Below are 20,302 nucleotides of genomic sequence, written 5' to 3'. Positions count from 1 at the left end.
TATAATAGCTTATTTCGAAGCGCTTCTTATGTTCTGGTTATAACCTCCCTCGGATATATGCCACTCCGTCTAAAAGCCCTCCTAAACCCCACGACTCTCGGCAGGTTACGGTATTCTGATAGCTATATCTGATATCTGATAACCGTTGGACCATGAGAACAACAGAGTGGACCCCAAGAGATTGGACCAGAAAACAGAGTCGTCCAGATAGTTTGGACCCGTATGGTCAAGATTAACCAAGCACAGACACCCGTGGGATCGATCCAGGGAGGGGTTGCTCTGTCGAGAGTAAAGGCAAACCCTGATGATGATGACAATGCTGATACTTCTCATGAGTGACAGCGCTGGTAATATTTCACGTGAACAAACTCTTGCAGCTGTCATGAAAACAGAGAGCATTCTTTGTCAGTCACTTTTTTAGCTTGAAATAAACGACAGAGATACCGGTATCGAAAACAACCGACAGAATATTGCACGTTAAGAAACTGGCTTCAATACCTTTTGTGTTTAATTTCTATCCGGGTTCATTGAGAACAAAATAAGTTATAAATACAACATGGGTATTAACTGCGTTTTTAAATAGTTCTATCAATGTTTATACCAAATTTATCCGTAATCTGACTTTATCCAAAGAACTCTTTCAAATTCTACGTTCTCTTCTTGTAAAGCCTAAACAAAAAAGATAAAGACAACAATATTTTAAAATTGCTAGTTTTAATCGACCTTCACTGAATAATAATGAAGCAAAAAAGAGAATTGACAACTCAACTCAGGGACGTTTTACCACGACGGCGGCTGCCACGAGAACGTTGCTTAAAAAGTGACTTTGCTTTGTTTCAATCTACAACTCATTTACTTTGTCGAATGCAAGTAAGCGAACTCTCTTTGCTGCACTTGCAAAGTTGTTGTTTTACCTTTTTAACCTATTGCTTTTTTAACGTTCTCTCTTTCTCGTTTCTACAACTTAGTACATTTATAGCCCTTGAAAGGTGTGAAAAAGAATGCAATATGTTTGAAATTATTCTGGTACAAGGTTTTCGTCCACTGAAAATGAAAATTACTCAATTTCCTAATGGATTTCAACTTAACTGCTAGCTCCTAACAAGAAACTGCGTGGTCCTGTTTATAAAGCGGACGAGGGCTACCCCACCCACCTGTGACAATCCACAAAACGTTTCCCCCTCTTCCCCCCGGTGACAATCCACAAAACGTTTTGTAGTTTAATATTACAAAAGCAAATCATGTCCTTACTGTGAGTTTCTTGACAATGCGCCTGTATTTTCTCTGGCTGACTTCAGCTTCAACATCCGTAAAGTAATCTGATATCCCAATATGCACTTCGATACGCTCTAATCGCGGACAAGCCCCTAAAAGCCAGTAAAAGAAAAGTCAGCGAGAAGTCATCCGGTCTGGCCGGAGACCATAAGTACTCGCCTAATCTAGAGTGGTGCTTGGTAAAACTTATCAAAGCAAGAAAATAACTATTATTCTACTCAAAGAAAGAACTTAAAGTTTTTGTAAATGAAGTGAAACTGTCACAGCTGTTAGTTCAAGCGCTATAATAGCCTGTGACAGGCTGTCGGTCAGTGAAGAAGCAGGCTGGTGCAGAAGAGAGAAAAATGCAAGCAAGCAGCGAAAAAGGGAGCACTGCCCGTCTATCCTAGCCCCCACGCGGGTTTCGCGCAATTTTTTTTCCGATATGCTTTTGCCACCCACTATATGGGATCTGGAATAGGCTTGCAGTGCTATCATTAAACGCCGCATTCTTCAGTGTTGAAAACTGCGAACCATACTTGTAATTATGAAAAATTTGAACAGCTAGAAAAAATTCTGAAAAAATCTGCTTTAGGCTCTGTTTATATGGAAAAAAGTTATACCGGGTAGAAGGGTCATCCCCCTACCTGAGTTACCCTGTGCGACTAATCCAACTTAGACTGCTTGCAGTCCACCTTTTCTCTTAAAATCCGTCTAGTTCTTATCTCAGCCAGTCTGATTGCAAACCATCACATTACAAAAACGGATTCACCCTCGTTTATCGTGGCTTGCGGCTTCGCTACTCGCGTGCTTGGGTTTTGCGTCAGTAACTTGGTAAAGGAAAATAAGAGACTACTCGCAGTCCAGAGCCAACTTATTATACATTTCCTTACAAAACGTTGCGAACGGTTTACATAAGATATAAAATGTTAGCCTTGCTAGAAATCAAAATAACGTGGCTTTACATTACCTAGTAGCTCCTTAATTGCGCCGGGAGAGACTGGGGTGAAGGTGAAGGAAATCGTTTCCAGTCCTCTTAGTCCACACAAGCACATGGTGTGGGCGATTTCTTCATTTATTAATATTGAACGATCCAGCTCTAGTTCTTGAAGTCTCAAACAACCTTTGGCTTAATGATGTGATTTAAAACAAGGAAAGGCAAGAAAACAGTGTTAAAATCTCATATAAATAGTTATATCACAGTAAAAAATCTCATATAAACAGAAAAGAACAGTTGACGGTTGAAGAAAATGATTCAGAAGTACTTTCTGTTCATAAGGACAGTTGACGGAAGAAGAAAATGAAGTACTTTCTGTTCATAACCGATTCTTTGAAAGGGCGAGTTATTACATTTTCCTTGAAGTATTCCTGATGTCTAGAGTTTGAAATCTCAACCCATGGCCTATCTTTAGTTCACAGGAATGATTCTTGATCGTCCTCCTAGACATACATTCTGAATCTACGTCTGAAGGTTTTTACAGCGCTGTTAATATTGCTTGTCAAATTTTGCTCGTTCTACTTTTTCCTGTCTTCTACGCGAATCGCCAGCAAATGGTATATAATCATCCCTATCTATTGGAAAAGTTTTATCATATTGGAGCTTTGCTGAAGTGTTTGCTTACTCGGGGTGGAATAATAGCAGCTACTGTTGTCTCTGGTTAAAAATAATTAGAAGATGCCAGTTTTAAAACCTATTAGTGGCACGAGGAAATAAATCTGATTTAATTCGATTTGATTTTGCGAACACGCGTCCTGCAGAGTGACGGATGGGAGTTGTGATAAGATAAAATAGTTTAGTGCAGTTTACCAATGTGAATTAGTCCTGCAGAGGTGATGCTGGGGCCGCCGACTGTCAGCTGGCGCAAGTTTGGCCAGCAGTTGGAAATCATTTCCAAGCTCTTGTCGTTAAAACGTCCTGAATGATAACTTGTAAGAAAGAAAATGAAATGAATTCAGTATTAAGGGAAAAACAAGCACATTAATTACAGCCTTAAGTCCTTGTCGGTTACTCTGTTTGTGGGAAATCGAAGCTGCGTATTTCAGAAAAAGCCAAAATCCAAAAAGAGATTTGTGGATTGCCTTCTACATCGCAGCAAAATGCCCGATAATTCGGAGCCATTGGAATATAAAAAAGGAATCGAGGATCGTGGGAAAGACACATTGGTCTTGACTCTGACTGGTTGGGAAAATGGCAGGGTAAATCAAGTTTTAACTAGTCAAGCCAGAGCAGGGCTGTAGCCGTAGACAGCTGTTTTGCCGTTAGGGAGTTTACGCAACGACGGCGGCGACGGCTACGAAAACGTCACTTAAAAAGTGAATTTGCGCTGCCTCAAACTTTATCGCGCTTATCCCATCTCGTTTAATTCGTCAAATGTTGGCAAATTTTTTTGGAGTTGAATTCTAAAGGACTGCATCAAAGTTCAGGAAAAGAAAAAAGAAAGTTATTGTCTGTTGTTCCCGTCCTCGACAAAACGTGAAATTAGGCAGTTTCACGTTGAAGTCGTGCAACGACGGCAAAGAAATGTACAAAAAAGCGTGAGGCACGTGCAAAGTTGTTATTTTGCTTGTCTAAATTAAACCTATTGCTTTTTTTGCCATTCTCGTTGCCGTCGTCGTCGTCGTTGCGTAAATTCCCTATCATTGTGGCTAATCAGAACGGCGCAACTAAACAGAAAGACTCTGCTGAAAAGTATACCCCCACACGTTGTTAAAAGCCCTAACATTGGGCTGCCACACACACCGAATTGGCCTCATTTTGGTAGTAAGATGTTAGGGGTTTTTTTATGTCATACACGGCCTGGGAAAACATCAAGAAAAATTTTGCGCTCGTAATTGGGTCTGAATAACCGGTGTTTGGAGGTTTGGAAGTCACTGACAACAACAAAGAGTCAAGTCTCACCTCGGGAACATTGGTGGTACGCGAAGTGTGTGAAGCTGTCGACACGCCCACAAGGCCCATAATGCCTCGGGGCATACGGGAAATGTATCACTGATGTAAACCGTTTCTTTTAATTCTCTGCAGTAACACCCGACCAGGGATAAACATCTGCGAGAGAAAAGTACAGTGACGGCTGAGAACGAATAATACAGTTTAACTGGCTATGATTGTTAGTGCTAAGATTCCTTCCGTTAAACAAAAGTCACTGTACCTATCTGTTAAAAAGATACCACAGTCTTCAATATGAAGGCTCTGCATACTAGATCCGGCAGCTTTTAAAAGAAACTCCAGGCCTCTTTCTAAATAACAACTTGAGAGAGAAAATAAGAACCCAAATAAGACTTAAAATGAGTCAGTCAGCTAATCCCAGACTGGTCTGCTTCTTAAGTAAACTGAGAAACTTCAGTTACAACAGAGTTTCACTTGCAAAGTTGTTACCCCGTCTAGGAAGAACGATCTTGTCACTACAATTTTGCACCAGCTCAACTGGCTGCTTTTCAAGCAGCTTTTACACCTAAGAGACTTGGTTATGACATGAAGGTGTTTAAACAACCTTGCCTCTACTTATTTATGTGACAAATTTCGCAAACGATCCACCATCTATAGCCTGGCTAGCTGTAGGCGTGATAATCCCGGAGGGTGTACTCCCTGATATAGCCTATACGGGATTATCCCGCTGAACAGGGTATGGGTTTTTACCCTAAACAGAGTGTTTACGTTTGCGCGAGTCTGTACTAAACAGGGTTTATTATATAAACACCAATGAAATACCAGGAGAGCTTTCGCGCGAAACATGATATCTTCACATGTGAAATATCACAGTTGCTATGGCTACATAATAAATCGCGCCTTTCACAGCAAAAAGGTATTAATTAAAAGTGTAATGGATTGGTATTTCATTAGTGTTTATATAATAAATAGAACATTATATACCCGCTTGGAGATGCGAAATTTCTCTTCCCGTGTTGCAAAAATATTTCACTCGTTCGCTGCAATCGCTCGTAACATATTTTTCAACATTCGAAGAGAAATTTCGTATCTCCGCGCGACCATGTAATATCCTCTATATATTACGCAGTCTAAAAGTATCTTTCTAGTCTAAAGAACATATAATAGGTGGCTTCCTGTTGAAGTCTGTTGGACGTGTACTTGCAATGGTACATGTTGATTGGCATAAAATTTGCGTTGGGTTCGAGCAACTAGTGGTCTTAGCAGTCCATAACGTAGCAGTTTGCAGTCAAAGCCGAAGGAAAAGGATGAGCAAGGCTGCCCCTAGCCTTACCTCAAGTCATCTGGTTTGGAATCATGGTTTTTGCCTCTTGATTTTGTTATCTTCAGCCCTAAAAAATAGTAAAATTTTTCGGATTGTTATTGAAAGATAAATACTAGTTTTAATGGCATAAATTGCTTAGTTTTAATTAAAGTTTCTGGAATTGTATTTTCGCATTTACTATAATAGAGAGATTTAGAGCTACGTTTACGGCAAACGACAACCGTGAATTTGTACCACGTGACCAATTTCTCTCTTGACATGTGCTTCACTGTTCATTACCTCTGCTCCAATAGTAGTAGCTTCACGTCAGTTTTGTCTGTAACAATTGTTTTGGATTGTTTTACCGACGGATAGCACTATCCGCCTTTTTAACAAATGGAACCAGACTGTGGTGTCACTTTGTGAGTAATCTTTGGAAAAACGTTTGCCGCCTAACGCGGGACCTTAAAAGTGGCCCACATATACCGATAGACAAAAGCGAAGTTTTATATCTCTGCTGAGTAGTATCTCTGGGCCATTACGAGAGTGCATTCTAAACCTGGAGTAACCAAATCTTGCACTGGCATCTTTCATGTGCTTACCATGAGTTTTGTCTTGGGAAAAATTTGGAAAAGAAAATCGTTTTTTGAACAATACCTTTCAGCTTTAAAAATTGCATGCAACTGCATCTTCTGGAAACGGCCTGTAGCGCCTGAAACAACAAGGGAAAAAACTTGTTTTTCACAAACTCCGGTTTTCAGTTCTTCTGCTTCTTCTTCGAACATCTTTTAACTTTATAATACGGTATATGCAAAGAAAAGAACGCAAAATGAGTACCACAAGGGTGGAACATACAGTGAATAACTTATACCAAAGCCGATCATCTTTCGAGACGATGGTGGAAAAAAACTGTCCGTTTTATATACGGGTGTCCGTAGGGCGGAGTTCCACTGCATAATCAATATACTTTTTCTCTCCTTAAAAAAATTTACCTTTGTTACTTGGTTTCTACTCACCATATTATTGACTGGTATATCCTCCAACGTAACCTGCTTCCATAGCGAGGGATGTTCGCTTATTTCGCGCCATTCACGGCAGACTCGAGCCAGACCGCACAGTTCAATAGGATTCAAGTGTTGAAATACAAGCCACAGACAAGCCCTTCTATGTCGATCAGAAACATTTCTTGACTTACGAGAGACACCACCTGCGAAAATCCAAATCAATGTTCCATTGTTCATTAGAGGCCAAACATTTTAATAAACGCAAGCAAATTCTACAAATAATTAATTAAAAGTAATTTCCAAAACAAAAAGAGCGGTCTATAACAAGAGACTATAAAGGGGACAGAGAGGGCATCCCCCATATACACCCTATTCCATAGGTAATTCGTCTCGAGTTATTTTTAACACCACAGATCTCAACGGGGATTAGACAACAGCCAATCACATAGCGCGAATGTGTTCCGCGTGGATGACCCACGCTGAGAGCCACGCGTCCTTCACGAAATGACGCAGAACAAACTGGGAGAAGACGCGGAGAGCGATTTTGCTATTCCTTTTGTCGACGAAAACGACTACAGCGGGATTTCTGCTAAAGCTGTGTCAGCGAAACCAAAATTAAAAAAGAATCGCCCTTCCTCTCTTGTATAGAGCTAACAGTAGAGCAGGGAAATCACTCAGGATCATTTATAATTTACAGTTTGAAGAGAGCAATTTCTGGTTTGATGTTTATTTTTTTCAGTCTTTATAGCGATTATTCCTACCCACTTACTTTGTCAATTGTAGGCGAACCCTCCTAAAGCTGAATTTCAAGGGACCAAACTCAAGCTCAGAAAGAGAAATAAAATTTCGTCGTTGCTTATTTACGTCCTCCATAAAACCCGAAATTAGGCATTTTCACGTCGTAGTCGTGCAAAAACGGGAAAGAAATGAACAAAAAAGTATGTTGCACGTGCGAAGTTGTTGTTTTGTTAATTAAGCCTATTGTTTTTTTGATGTTTAGTTGTCGTTCGCGTCGTTGGATCTTAAACTCCCTAAATTGTACAAACGACCGGTTTCAATAGACCGGCGAAATTTCTCATTTTATTAAAGCACTGAGGTTACGACAACTTCGAGTTAAACTGATTTCACGGGTTGTCAAAGAGTCCAGCGATTCCTTTTTCCCAGGTGAGCGCCGAATCATTTCGCTTCAATATTCAGGAATGCTCTCGATCTTTTTACGCTTTCAAGGCCTCTCGCCCGACATGTTTTGAACGGCGTTTGGTCACGCAAAACCTCCACGAAACATCCACGCCTCGCGCGAGGTAACTTTATCCCGATTCTAAAAATAACTCGAGACGAATTACCTATGGAATAGGGTGTATATGGGAGATGCTCTCTCTGTCCCCTTTATAGTCTCTTGTCTATAACCATGAGAGATTTTTGATAAGCTAATGTCGACTAAAGATCTTTGTAGCTTGATGTCTTGTTTCATCATTGCAGACCATGAGTTGTTACGACAGAGAATTCTTCCTTTCAAATGTCACGCTATCCACGTTCCCAAATTCTCTTGAAAACATCAAGTGGTCTGAATTGGTAAAACCTAAAAACTAAAAAGGTCTGTTATCTTGTTCAGTATAAATCTTCCCTTACAATAGTTGTAATTATTATGACGATGATGATGATGTTGATGACGATAGTCGCAATAAAGGCGCAGTGAAGGTGATAACGATAAGGTAATAACAATGATGCTAAGTTCGCGATGATGATGGTAATAAGGCCATTTATACGAGGAAAAATAAGACGCGTCTTACATAAGACGCGTCTTAAATAAGACGCGAACATTCCGTATAAACGGCACATTTCCTCTAAAATAAGACGCGACTTAGCTAAGACGCGTCTTATTTTAGAAAAGCTCTTAACACCTGTTCTTAGATAAGACGCGTCTTAGCTAAGACGAGAAAATCTTTCTATAAATGACCTTCGCGTCTTGCATAAGACGCGAACGCATGGTACGCATGCGTTAATTTTTGGCGGGAAAATTTTCGCGCCTTGTTGGTTGCCGTTGCTACGGGCAACATTCACATGAAAACGAGTCAAGAACAGAAATAAGACGCGAACCATTTATACGAGCTGTTCTCGTCTTAGATAAGACATGCTCGTATAAATGGTACAGTTCGCGTCTTATTTAAGACGCGTCTTATGTAAGACGCGTCTTATTTTTCCTCGTATAAATGGCCCTAATGATGATGACTATAGTGCTTGTCATGCCGTTTGGACAACCTCAATATGTTTACACTAAAGAATATGTCTTAAAAGTAATTAGATAGTTTAAGTATGAAAACAGAAAAAAAAATGAAAACAGAGATAAAGCAATAAAGTCAACTGAGACGCGAATCTTCTACCTTTTTTATAGGACGTAGAAGTCGTTCTTGGAGACTGACTCCTCCCCCAGTCGAACGGCTCTTTTCCTATATCAGCCACGTCTTTCTTATCGCTGTTCAAGGGAGTAATAGTTCTAAAACTTTCCGAAGCACTGCTTACACTACCTATTGAATTTCTGCGGCGTTTCCTTCTTCGTAACAATGAGAGCTTCTGCTTAAAAAGTCCCTTTTCAGTTTTCGTAAGGCTGTCAACATCAACGTGAGTACCTGTTTAGATATAACAAATTTGCTTCATAAACTGCCGGAGTTGATAAGATGAATTTAAACTACAGATTCTGCCAAGGAAGAAAGCGAAGCACTCATGGATCTTTTTAGAAATTTTGTTCTGAAGTAATTCAACTTTCGCCAACAACAAACTGAATAGGCCTTTGTCATACAGTTGAACCCCGGTAACTCGAACTCTGAAGGAAAACGAAAAACAGTTCTAGTTATCGGGATCGATGGAATACCGGCATTCAATTTGCCATGTTAATGATCGATAGTTACTGATTTTTCAGCACTTCAGTGTATAGTACAGTACAAATTTAACTTATTTCATCAGAAACGATAACATGATTATGCTTTTTTTTAATGATAAAACGAGATCTGTTCGTGGCACCAATTAAGATCACATTGCTGTAGTATTAGTTTTAGCATTTTTACTGATTACACAGCAAGAAGAGCTAATGGAATGGCATCCGAGTGGAGTTGCAAGAACCAGAATTCGAGTTATCGGGGTGAATTTTAGTAAAATTTTGATCAAGGAAAAGGCAATTTAGTTCTAGTGAGCGAGGAATTCGAGTTATCCGAGCTCGAGTTAACCGACTAAAAATGACTGAAAAGTGGGGTGAAATCCAAGGGAAATGGGACTTAGTTCGAGTTAGCGGGGAGTTCGAGTTATCGAGGTTCTTCTGTAGTTGGTCACGTGATCAACTTTCTGTGAAAAGGAAAACAGTTACCTTTAGAAAAATGATTTTTGCAGAAATTGAAAGAGCACATTAAAATTACGAATCCTTCTGAATATAATGAAATTTAAAAAATGTCGTAGAATCTGTCCTTAAGCCCTTATGGGGCTCAATTTTTCTTTGTTCATAACAGACAATTTGTATCCAGTAAGGCGTAAGAGAAAGATTTAACAACGTGGATTTGTATGGAAAACCACTAAACCTCGACTGGTTGGCTAAAGTTGTTTTTCGCATACATATCCTTCTAATTTTCGTCGGCCACTGCAATCGCTACTTTTGAGATATACGGCTGAAAATTTACAGGTTACCGAATTTTGATATGCTTTTTTTTAGTTCCTACAAAAAAAATCACTTTTTCAAAATGAATTATCCCTTTAGGATGGTCAATTTATTTATGATCCCGCTGGAAAACCGACATTCGCCTTTTTCACATCTCCCATAATACAGCTTGTTTGCCCCCCCCATTCCCCCCTTTTGTTTTTGATTTCGCTTGGGTATTACTGTGGTCCCACGAGAAATAAAAGACAATGCTTCTACAAAATTTTGCGGGCAAACAAGGTGTAATATGGGAGATGAGCAAATGGCCAATTGACTTTTTGGAAACTCATTACTAGGGTATGGTCTCGCTTTTGGCAGTAGTCAATCACAGCACGGGATTTAGCCCACGTGATCCAAACAGTTCAATTTGATCTGATCAACCGGTTGGGATTGCACGTGATCCGAACATAAAGGCTCTATTGGCAGATCGATTTTTTCGGGAGTAACAGTAAAATGCTTCTATCGGGAAAAATGGACTGTACATGTACTTATAACAACGAGTTTTATCAATTTATTTTTCACCTGAACTTTCCTTTCCTTTGCTAAACTTTCTCCTAAATCTGGAGAAGCTAAACTTGTGGCTTGCATGAGAAGGAGAAGTGGGATCGTTCTTCTCGCTTTTACCGAGTCCAGAATCTTGGCTTTGATTATTTACACTTCTTGGTCCCTCCTTAACCTTGTAAATAGACATGACACTGGGTGGTTCTGTAGCAGGCCTGTCTTCAACAATTTTTTGCTTACTTAAGTTAATTTCCTCACCGCTGGGGACTGGGGGAAGACGTCGATTTGAACCGCCACCAGAACCTCGACGAAAACGGGCATTATCACGTGACATGTGTGATTCAAATGACGTAACAGACGCTGTTTCGTCTGATCGCGTCACCAAGCTGTCTGTGCTATGACCACTTTCTGTGCTCAGCTTTCGGGTAACGTTTGGAAGCTTCCGTCTTTTTCTAGAGTCGGTCTTCCTAGGTGGACGTTTCGGTGTGTTCTTGTCCGATGCGTTATCCATTCCAGGAGGAGAATGCGGGCAGACAAATCCGTCTATTGTTGTTACTCTTGCCATTCGGACTTCGTCCGGTTGCACAAGGTGCCGAGCAGAGGATCGGAAACGACTGGCAAGTTCAAAATCGTCCTCTTCATCCATGTCATCAGTTAAATCGAACGGGTCATGATCACTTACGTCTCTCAGAACACCTTGCTCATCGAAATCTGACTGAGAACTTTTTAAGTAACGCTCAAAGTTGGCATTTTCTGCTTGGGTTCGTTGCACCATTTGTGGAGAAACTTGGTAGTCCTCTCTTAAATCTTGATCAGTATATCCCCTATCATTTTGTTTAACGGCTTCTGATGAGTAACCATAATCGTCGATCGAGATTGGTCGATTATTCTTTAATTCATGCAATTGCTGTTCAAGCATTCTAATATAATCAGCTATTTTGGTCCTGGCTTGTAGTTGCTGTTGGTTCGCATCGAGTGCATGGTCGTTCATGGACTTCACGAACCTGAAAGAGTGGGAAGAAATAGTTGCTAAAAATATGATAACATATAAATCGAAAGTTTGTCTACCATATACATGGGCAAACTGGTCCATTCACGGTTTACACAAATGGCAAAAAAAACAAGGGACTGTTAGGCTGTTCCAGGCGTTCAGATAGTGGGGACGGTGCAAAAGAAGTGAGCAGGAAAAACAGCGAGGGGGTGGGGTATACTGATTATTTATTTTTCCCCCTCTCTGACTTCGCGCCCACTCCAGTATTTGAACTCCTGGATCAGCCTTCCAAGAGCGATCCCACTCGCGTCTCTTGTTTCCAGACTCAACGCAACCACTTCTCACTCGGATCCACACCCTCACTCCGTCCAAAACTCAGACCCAGGACCGCTTGGCCAAAAAATGTCACGCCCTAAAAAGAGTCAAAAGCGACCCATACCCTGCTCACTATCTGAACGCCTGGAGCAGCTGGCTAAGGGAGTGTTAAATTTCGCCCGAGACTGAGAATCGCGTCCACCATTGGCTCAAATCAGTCCCATTTGCCGACAAACGGCCCCGATTTAAGCTGGAAACTATTATTTTAATAAAGGTAAGGTTTGCAGAAATTGAAGACGAATTTGCATTTAGATCATTCCGTTCGGAAAAATAGGACTATCTTTTCAGACGATCCATTGTTCCCGGACACTTAATTTTCCTCTGTAAGGACCCAAAATTTCATTTTTCATTTTCTTTCTGACCGAATTTCGGAAATTTTTTTTAAGTGGTAATCCGTCGTTGAGTAAAAGTGTACATTATTTCTTCGTTAACTTTTTTTATTGACAGTGCTTGCTGGACGAGAGACTTGAATTCTGAGAAAAGCGATTTTAATTAGTCATATTTTGAAAGGTCAATAGCAACAATGGACAATGTTAGTATGTCGATAATAAAACATACTGAGGCTCTAGATATTTTTATTATTGGTCGATAAAAGCAGATGGATTTTTGTTAAATTTACGTTGTGATGACAAAACTTCAGTATTGTATCCAAGAACGTAATCCCCACAATCCGACTTAATTCTGACCGAAACAGGTTAGCTTTTGAAAAGAGCTTTCTGCAGTGAGGGTCAAAATGCCAACAAATTGGATACGTTCTCTCAGGGCACTTGACAAGATGATTCAGTTTTCTTCTGCAAAATTAGAGAGTTTTTCTTACAACTTCACATTCTGTTCAGAAGAAAACGATCTGCTATTTTCCAATTATTTTAGCTCTCAGGGCCGTTTTCAATTGTGCGATTACTATAGGCCATACCCCTGGCCAGTTTTTTAGCTAAGCCAAATCACCACAGTCTAAAGGGTCTCCGCAGTTAAACCTTGTGTCTTTTTCATTATTGACCAGAGTTTTCAGTATATATTAACCAATGACAAAATAATTGACTCATTTTCAATAAAAGAGCAATATGTCATGGCAGGTCAAGCTAATCAAAAAGCTTCTTATTTCCCCTCCTATCAATCGTGCATAGAACGACGAAGTTTTTGCAAAAATTAAAAATCTTCCCAATCAATTTTGAATAAATCACTTTCTTCATCAGGATTTGATAAACAAAGACAAAGGTTTTGAACGCGTGTTTTTGACATACACGTCAAGCTAGTGTACTCGAGTGCAACAAATGAAAATTTGATTAAGGTGACTTTTCATTTATAAAAAGGAAAAGATTTTTTCTGCATATCTTAGTTTTTCTTATTTCATAAGAAATGGGATCTGAAAAGGCAAAACACACCTCAGAAACAACTATTAAAATTTCTTTGGGTCAGTTCATTACCGTGTCGAGTATTTCAAACCAGGATCAATACAGCTGTGAATATTAATTTAGATTCAATATGGTGGACCGTACGATATTGCATTTTAGTAAGTCGAAGCAATATCTATGTTAAATACAAACCTTTCCCACTCTTTAAGCTTGGAACTCAACTCCTGGATGATTTTCATGTCTTGGTTATGTCTTGATTCCAGATACTGCATTCCCCTTTCAAGTCTCGTTTCATCCCTAAAGAAGTTCTCCGTATTTTCCTCAACATAGCTGACTTTCCCGTCAGACTGGTCAAAAGTTTGACTTTCCTGCGTATGATCTCTACCCTTAGTAAAACACTTCGCATGTTCCTGTTTTGGAAGCGATAGCTTTCGTAATGTTTCTGTCAGAAATTCTATTTCTTGTTCGCTCCGAATCACTGCGTCGCGCAGATTATTTTTCTCTTCACTGATTTTCTCCATTTCCTCATCTTTCGTTTTTATTTGTAGCTCCAAAGAAATTAACTTGTCCTGAGCTGAAAATATTTTAGCATCTTTCTCTTTGATATTAGCTGTTAAATCGTTAATATAGTTCTGAGAAATCTCGAGCTCTCTTGCGCGCTGATCGCTTGTAAGCGAGATCAGTCTTCGATCGCTTTCGCTCTTTCCGAGTTTTTCTTTTAATTTGTCGCGTTCCTCTATCATTGTTCGCAAATCTTCTCTCGTTTTAATGGATTCTTCTCTTCTTAAGGCAAGTTGAAGTTCAATAATTTTACTGTCAGGTGATGAAAGGCTTTCAGGAAAACCGTTTGTATCAACGCGTTTGCCGTTGCAGGTAGACAAGATTGCATTCAGCCTTTGCTCCCGCAATCGGAGATTCTTGATGTCTTCATAAGCTTTTCCCAAAGCGTCCACGACTTCCCAGTTGCTTCTCTTTGCTTTCAGTAATTCGTTGTTTAGTCTAAGGATGGCAGAATTGTCATTGCGACGGGAAACAAACGACGATGAAGGCGATTCGCTATTTAGACTTTTCAAGAGTATAATCGCAGAGTCGGCCTCTGTATCGGAAGCAGAGAAACGGTCAATTTGAAAATCCATGCTCGCATCGGAACAGTTTCCTTCCGTTGCTATCGAATTTTGAGAAAGCTCTAATGAAGAGCATGTTGAATCGCCATTGAACAATATCGAACTGTTCAAAGGCTCTTCAACTTCTTGTCCAACAGGGCTCATAATACTTGCCTCAGACATTGAGACTTCACGCAAAATTTAAATCATACTCTTCGTTTTTTTTTTCGTTCGAAAAACGTCATAGAGACCTTTTCAATGACGCCATTTCGCTCGCGCTCAGTGTTAAAACGGCTTGGGCGCCAAATTAAGCCTTTAAAGCTTTCGAAAACGTATTTTCAAAATAATAACAAGAGGCATTTGTCGTATAAATGAAGCTGCTTAAGAGGAGCTCAAATTATTCATAACCCAGGCTAGTTTGTTGACGAAACACACTATACATGCCACTCGAACGAACTAAAATCCCTGGTTACAGTTTACATTCCTAGAGCACGTGCCAAAAATGCAAACCGAATAAGTTGTAAGGCGTCAAGACGCTCTGCTTTCGAAGTCAAACCAATAAACACTTAGCCATCAAGTGTTTGTTTTAAACGCTTGTGACTGAAAGCAAGGCATGCTAAAGAACTAGATCCTTCTAATGTATAAAAGCTCCCAGATTTAAACGATTCAGATATATTTTCAATGCTTATTTAATTTTTTTTTTGTTTAATTGTTTTATAAACAATAATCTACGTATTTCACTACCTGACATAAAATCAATTTTCTATAACTGAATTTGGAGTAAGCCGGGGGAAAAATGTTCTCAGATCGCGCCTCTACTGAGTGGCAGAATTTGTCTCTAAAAAAATACAATCAGAATGAACGCTAGACTGTTGCGCATTCCTAGATAAAAATCTTAAAACAGACATGAAATATTCCATAATTAAACATCACATTTGGCATAAAACATTTGTCAATCCAAACAAACTTTTTAAACCACGATTGTCTGATGCCCTTTTTCCTTTTTCAAGAAAACCAAATGCAATTAGCGTCGGTGCATGGGTATGTGACAGGAGGTCGTCGCAAATAGTTCAAAAAGGAATCCAAAAACCGATCATTTTCGACTCTTCCTTTAATAGAATCATTTGATATCTTTTTTTCTTTTAGAGTCGAAGTGTGAGAAAAGATGAATAGTTAGTTAAACTCTCAGCACAGATGATGTAGATGAGCCCCTCCGAATATGAGCCCCGGGGCTTATTTTCGGAATTTTACGGTATGAGAGCTTAAAAAGCCAATTCAGTTGAATTCTCTTTGTCTACAATTTGATGATTGGATATGCCAAGAAACAGAGAAAATTATCCGCAAGTGTGCTTTTGATAAAAAGAAAACCCGCGTTAGAATTTAACCACGGGTTAGCGCTAAGTTCGAACAACTGGGCCCAGGGGCCCGTTTCTCGAAAGTCCCGATAATTAACGGGCCCGGTAAGCTGTTGCCGTTTACATTAAAGACCGGGGCTGCAGTAGTTTTGCATCTAACATAATAAAACTATCAGTTAATGAAACAAAATGGAGTAGTTTTTTAGCCAGGACCCGCGCTCTTATTCTTTTTATTTCTACTTGAATATTTGATTTCGGGCCCGAAAAGTTACCGGGCCTTTCGAGAAACGGGCCCCAGACCTTTTAATTCGTACACAGCTCCCTGTAATACAAATATGGTCATTGTCTATCTCATTAACCTAACAATCTGCTAGTCTTTATATCTACCAGCTTGCAGTCTGCGTTTTTTCATTAACTCCCGTAGTTTACTCGCAAAAACTGGAATAATTCTCTTAAATTCTACGACCACACCTAAAAGATGACTTCCTTCATCAGCTATGCATTGCAGTTATGTCACTATTCATAATGCAATTTCTTCCTTTCGGCAATTGCCTGATCCCAATCTTTCCAATACCTCTCTTTCATCCGGTCACAGTACCCAACCAAGTTCTTGAACTCGCTGTGAACCATGGCATGTTGAGCTGATGATTCATCTTGCCATACAAACTGCGCCAGTAAACCAAACACTGATGCATCAACAAGGCTAGGTTCCTGACCCATCATAAACGGTTTATCGTGTAAAAATTCAGACAGTGATTGCAGGTCTTTTCTAGCGATGCTGTGCACTTCAGCGATACTATGGCGACCCAAACCCTGAGCATGTAACTGCTTTTTTGCTACCCTCTGTACCACAGAGAGGATCAAGGCGCGCTTTCTTTCAGACAGCTTGGGAAAAAAAAGTTTTGCTGAACACTGAGGATCCTCAACCCAACGGTAATACACCATTGTCCTGCAATAACAAACAAAAGTCGAAAGACGACTATTATGGAGGGGACGAAATAAAGTATGACACCACTTCTGGAGCAAAAGCATAAAACTTTGACCCTTTACAATACCCACATACAAATTCTCCAGAGAGATTTTTATAATTTGTATTATATCTCCTTAAAGAAATAGCTCTTTCTGGCGATATTTTATTAATTCTCATAAACTTTTCTCTTGACAATGTATGGAGAATTTTAGGAGAAAATGACATAATTGGCCACTATTGGGACTAACAGGATATCACTAGGAAAGTCTCTAACTTTGCTTACTAATGTATATATTTTAACTTTGACAACACTTTAATCAATTAAAGGTGCCTTACCACAAAATCCTGAAAAATATTTTAAAATCATCAATCACAAAGTTAAGGTTGTGGCCCACAAACAGGGACGGTTTCATGTCAAGCATTTCAGGCAGCAACGTTAAGTCACTGGCCTTTTATCCCTCACCCTTCTTTCACTAGTTAATTCGAAGGGGATGTAAAAGAAACTACTCTACCGTTTGAAAAGAACAGGGGAGGGTGGTTTCCCCTTTGGTATGGTCAACCTCTACCTCTGATATCACTTCACTTATCACATAATGGTGAGTTTACCCAACAGGACGGCTGGAAAAAGAGGACAGCAAAATGCTTGTGTGTGACAAACATGACAGGGCTATTACTTGCATGTTTTGTTGTGATCTTCACGTAAAAGTTTGGCAGACAGTTTATTGAAACAAAATTATTGTCACATTTGTCACACATGGCTTGATGTATTCTATCCTCTCCCGTCCTGTTGCATAAGTCCACAAATAAATACAAAAGCTTATAAATGAACTGCTAATGGCTTCTGTTAGTGACTTAGTACAGCTGACATCTGGGCTTTATGTTCCATAATATTTCACTCATTTTTTTCAGACATCTGTAACATTATGATTACCATAACACAACTAACAACAATTAAGCCAATGAGTTTTCACAGTACAAAACTTGAAAATGGAAATAAGGTCATGCATACTGCACCACATACTGTAAAAAAGACACTTCAAAAGAAAAAGAAGTAACCAGTCATTTTAGAAGTGATAAACTTGAATAATTGGAAGAATTTTCATATTTCTCCTGCTAGGATCACAAATGAGTCAGACTGTAACACTTAGACTGCTTACTGCTGGTCATATTGAATTTCAGGCAATGAAGTTATCTAGTAGTACTTAGTAAACTTACACCGAGGATGAGTGCTGTGATGAGTTAACTATTTCCAAAGCAATAATGATTTTAAGGTTACTTTGTAGTACACTGGTCCAAGAGGTTTCTCTTGCCATTTTTCTCTGCCTGAGAAGAAACCAGTCACAAAGTGACATAAATGATTCACAGAGAAAAATTAAGAAAAACCTCTGGAACCAGGGGCCCGTTTCGTGAAAGCCCCGATAATTAACGGGCCCGTAAAGCTGTTGTTGTTTACAAGCGAGATAGAGGTTTCAATATTTTTGCATCTAACATGATAAAACTATCAGTTAATGAAACAAAATGGAATAGTTTGCTAGCCAGGACCCGCGGCCCTATTCTTTATATTTCAATTTGAATATTTGATTTCGGGTCCGAAGAGCCCGGGGGGTGGGGGGGGGGGGGGGGTACTGCCATATATGGGCTATATGGGTATGTGCCGCTGTGAAGGGTATGGTTTTCAAGCAGTTTACTCTAGGATAGGGTATATAAATCAGAGCATTTGGGTCTAGAATAGGGTGTCATTTTTCAGGAAACTGATCAGTTGGTTGAAGATTTTATCTAGACTGGGGAAACAGCTACTCTAGGATAGGGGTATTTTGGGAGTTTACTCTAGTATAGGGTAGCAAAATTCAGCTGAACTAGCTCAAGGGTTCCAGGGTCCCAGCGGCACATCCCCACCCAGAAATTTCTAAAGTGCCCCCTCCGGGCCGAAGAGTCACCAGGACTTTCAAGAAACTGGCTCCAGGATAACTTTTTGCGGAGCTGTCAACTCTCCCAGATAATCCAGGGACTCCAGATTTTGAACTTTTTCTCCCAGTCACCAGATTAGAGTCTGAAATCTCCCAGGTAATCACTGAAGTTTGCCATTTCTTGTAGATTCGATTTTCTGACAACGAAATTTCAAATATTTTGCCTTGTTTGAGCTTTTTTACTGTTAACATTGAACGTTTCCTCACAAACGCTGGTATGCCATCGTAATATAAGCAATAATGTGATTAGTGGAAAGTAAACCAGTTAGGTCAAATGTTACAAATTCCAACAACATCTTTTTTTTTTTTTTTTTTTTTTTGTCACAAATGACGCTATGTGCCGCGCATTATGACGTCACCTATCATCCCTTCTCCATCAATTCTCAATATTTGAAGACGTTGGGGGTTGACAGCCCTGTTTTTGTTTTTAGTGTCAGAAACCTTACCAATATGTGTTCTCTTCCACCATGGTTTGGATAGCGTGAGAAATAGCCCTCTCTGTTTTGCTTAACTTGTCGTCCAGGGTCACTTTAAATTCCTCGTTCAAAAATCTAATGCAGAAGTTAGAATCTGCGATCTTCTTTCCATTGTATTTGATCCAAGGTATTTTTCCTTTAGAGGAAACCGTGGAGCCAAAGGAATTCTCGTAAGGAATGTCTGTCATTCGAAGGTACGTCTCTAATTTAACAACAAAGTTAGAAAGCATAGGAACTTTGTTACAACTGGGAGGTTGGTGCAACAACACGACACCGTCGGGAACAGTGACTTTTGGGGCATTAAGACCTGAAAGAGCGTCTTTAAAGAAAACTTTGAACACTGCAAACGCCAAACGACGCGCCATTTTGTATTTCGGTGAAAAGCTGCTGGGTAGTTTGTTGGCAGGCTCAACATGTCACCTCCGACTTGCGTCGTTTTCTTTAAGTTTGAAGTGCGGAGAATGCTGCAAAGGGAGATATTTCGCGGTCATCGGCCTTTGTTTTACGACGCGAGCCTTCCTTCGTATAAGGGGGCAAGAGGAAAGGAGATTTGAAAAGGCGAAGCAAGGAAAGACCCCCTCCCTTTTTCAATTCCCTTTACTCAACTTTCAAAGCCCGGTGAGCTAACCAATTTCATCACTGAACGCTTCTTTCCAGAAAAAGGCGCAGAAAAACCAAAAAATATTAACGCAATATCGTAGCCTGTTCACAGACCCTCTATTGACTCTATTTTCTCTTCAAAGTCCTTCGAGCGCGCGTCATAAAATATAAACCGTGGGGGATTTATTGACCGGAAGAACCTGGGTGTAGTGGCGTCTGTGTACAGGCTACAATATTGAGCAGTTTACCAAAATTTGGGACAACGGAAATCGTCAAAATTGCGGTAGTCTTGTAAAACCTTATTACAAACGTTTTTATGGCGTATTTGAAAGTCGTTAGGCTCCATTACCTTTAAAAAATAAACAGGGAGAAAAATTGTGTAAAATTCGCCAAAGGATACAACAAGAAATTGTCAAATTTGTAAATTTTGAAACTTTTGCGCAGCCATTGCTAAAAAACTTTTAAAATTTTGTAAAATTGCA

The 20,302-nt window shown here is 39.7% G+C and overlaps 2 protein-coding genes across 3 annotated transcripts; both read right to left on the bottom strand.

The window, feature by feature from the left end:
- Positions 1 to 487: 487 nt before the first annotated feature.
- On the bottom strand, positions 488 to 14,956 carry LOC140936054 (uncharacterized). Of its 2 annotated transcripts, XM_073385631.1 has the most exons (12): positions 13,542 to 14,954; positions 10,653 to 11,635; positions 8,830 to 9,075; positions 6,461 to 6,651; positions 6,102 to 6,156; positions 5,475 to 5,532; positions 4,404 to 4,502; positions 4,154 to 4,300; positions 3,062 to 3,180; positions 2,225 to 2,383; positions 1,252 to 1,367; positions 488 to 669 (listed from the first exon to the last, which is right to left on the bottom strand). In XM_073385631.1, the coding sequence occupies exons 1-12, from the start codon at positions 14,633 to 14,635 to the stop codon at positions 607 to 609; spliced, it is 3,330 nt and encodes a 1,109-aa protein (XP_073241732.1). In that variant the 5' UTR covers positions 14,636 to 14,954; the 3' UTR covers positions 488 to 606. The 2 variants fall into 2 exon arrangements, with proteins under 2 accessions (XP_073241732.1, XP_073241733.1); XM_073385632.1 differs by lacking the exon at positions 4,404 to 4,502 and having other exon boundaries at positions 13,542 to 14,956.
- A 903-nt stretch (positions 14,957 to 15,859) lies between these two features.
- On the bottom strand, positions 15,860 to 19,592 carry LOC140934908 (failed axon connections homolog). The gene is made up of 2 exons (XM_073384467.1): positions 19,191 to 19,592; positions 15,860 to 16,756 (listed from the first exon to the last, which is right to left on the bottom strand). Exons 1-2 carry the CDS (start codon positions 19,583 to 19,585, stop codon positions 16,324 to 16,326), a joined length of 828 nt encoding a protein of 275 aa, XP_073240568.1. The 5' UTR covers positions 19,586 to 19,592; the 3' UTR covers positions 15,860 to 16,323.
- Positions 19,593 to 20,302: the final 710 nt, after the last annotated feature.

Source organism: Porites lutea, chromosome 4 (assembly GCF_958299795.1).
Source record: "Porites lutea chromosome 4, jaPorLute2.1, whole genome shotgun sequence".
NCBI classification, from domain to species: Eukaryota; Metazoa; Cnidaria; class Anthozoa; order Scleractinia; family Poritidae; genus Porites; species Porites lutea.
This window is presented reverse-complemented; position numbering and strand designations above follow the sequence as displayed.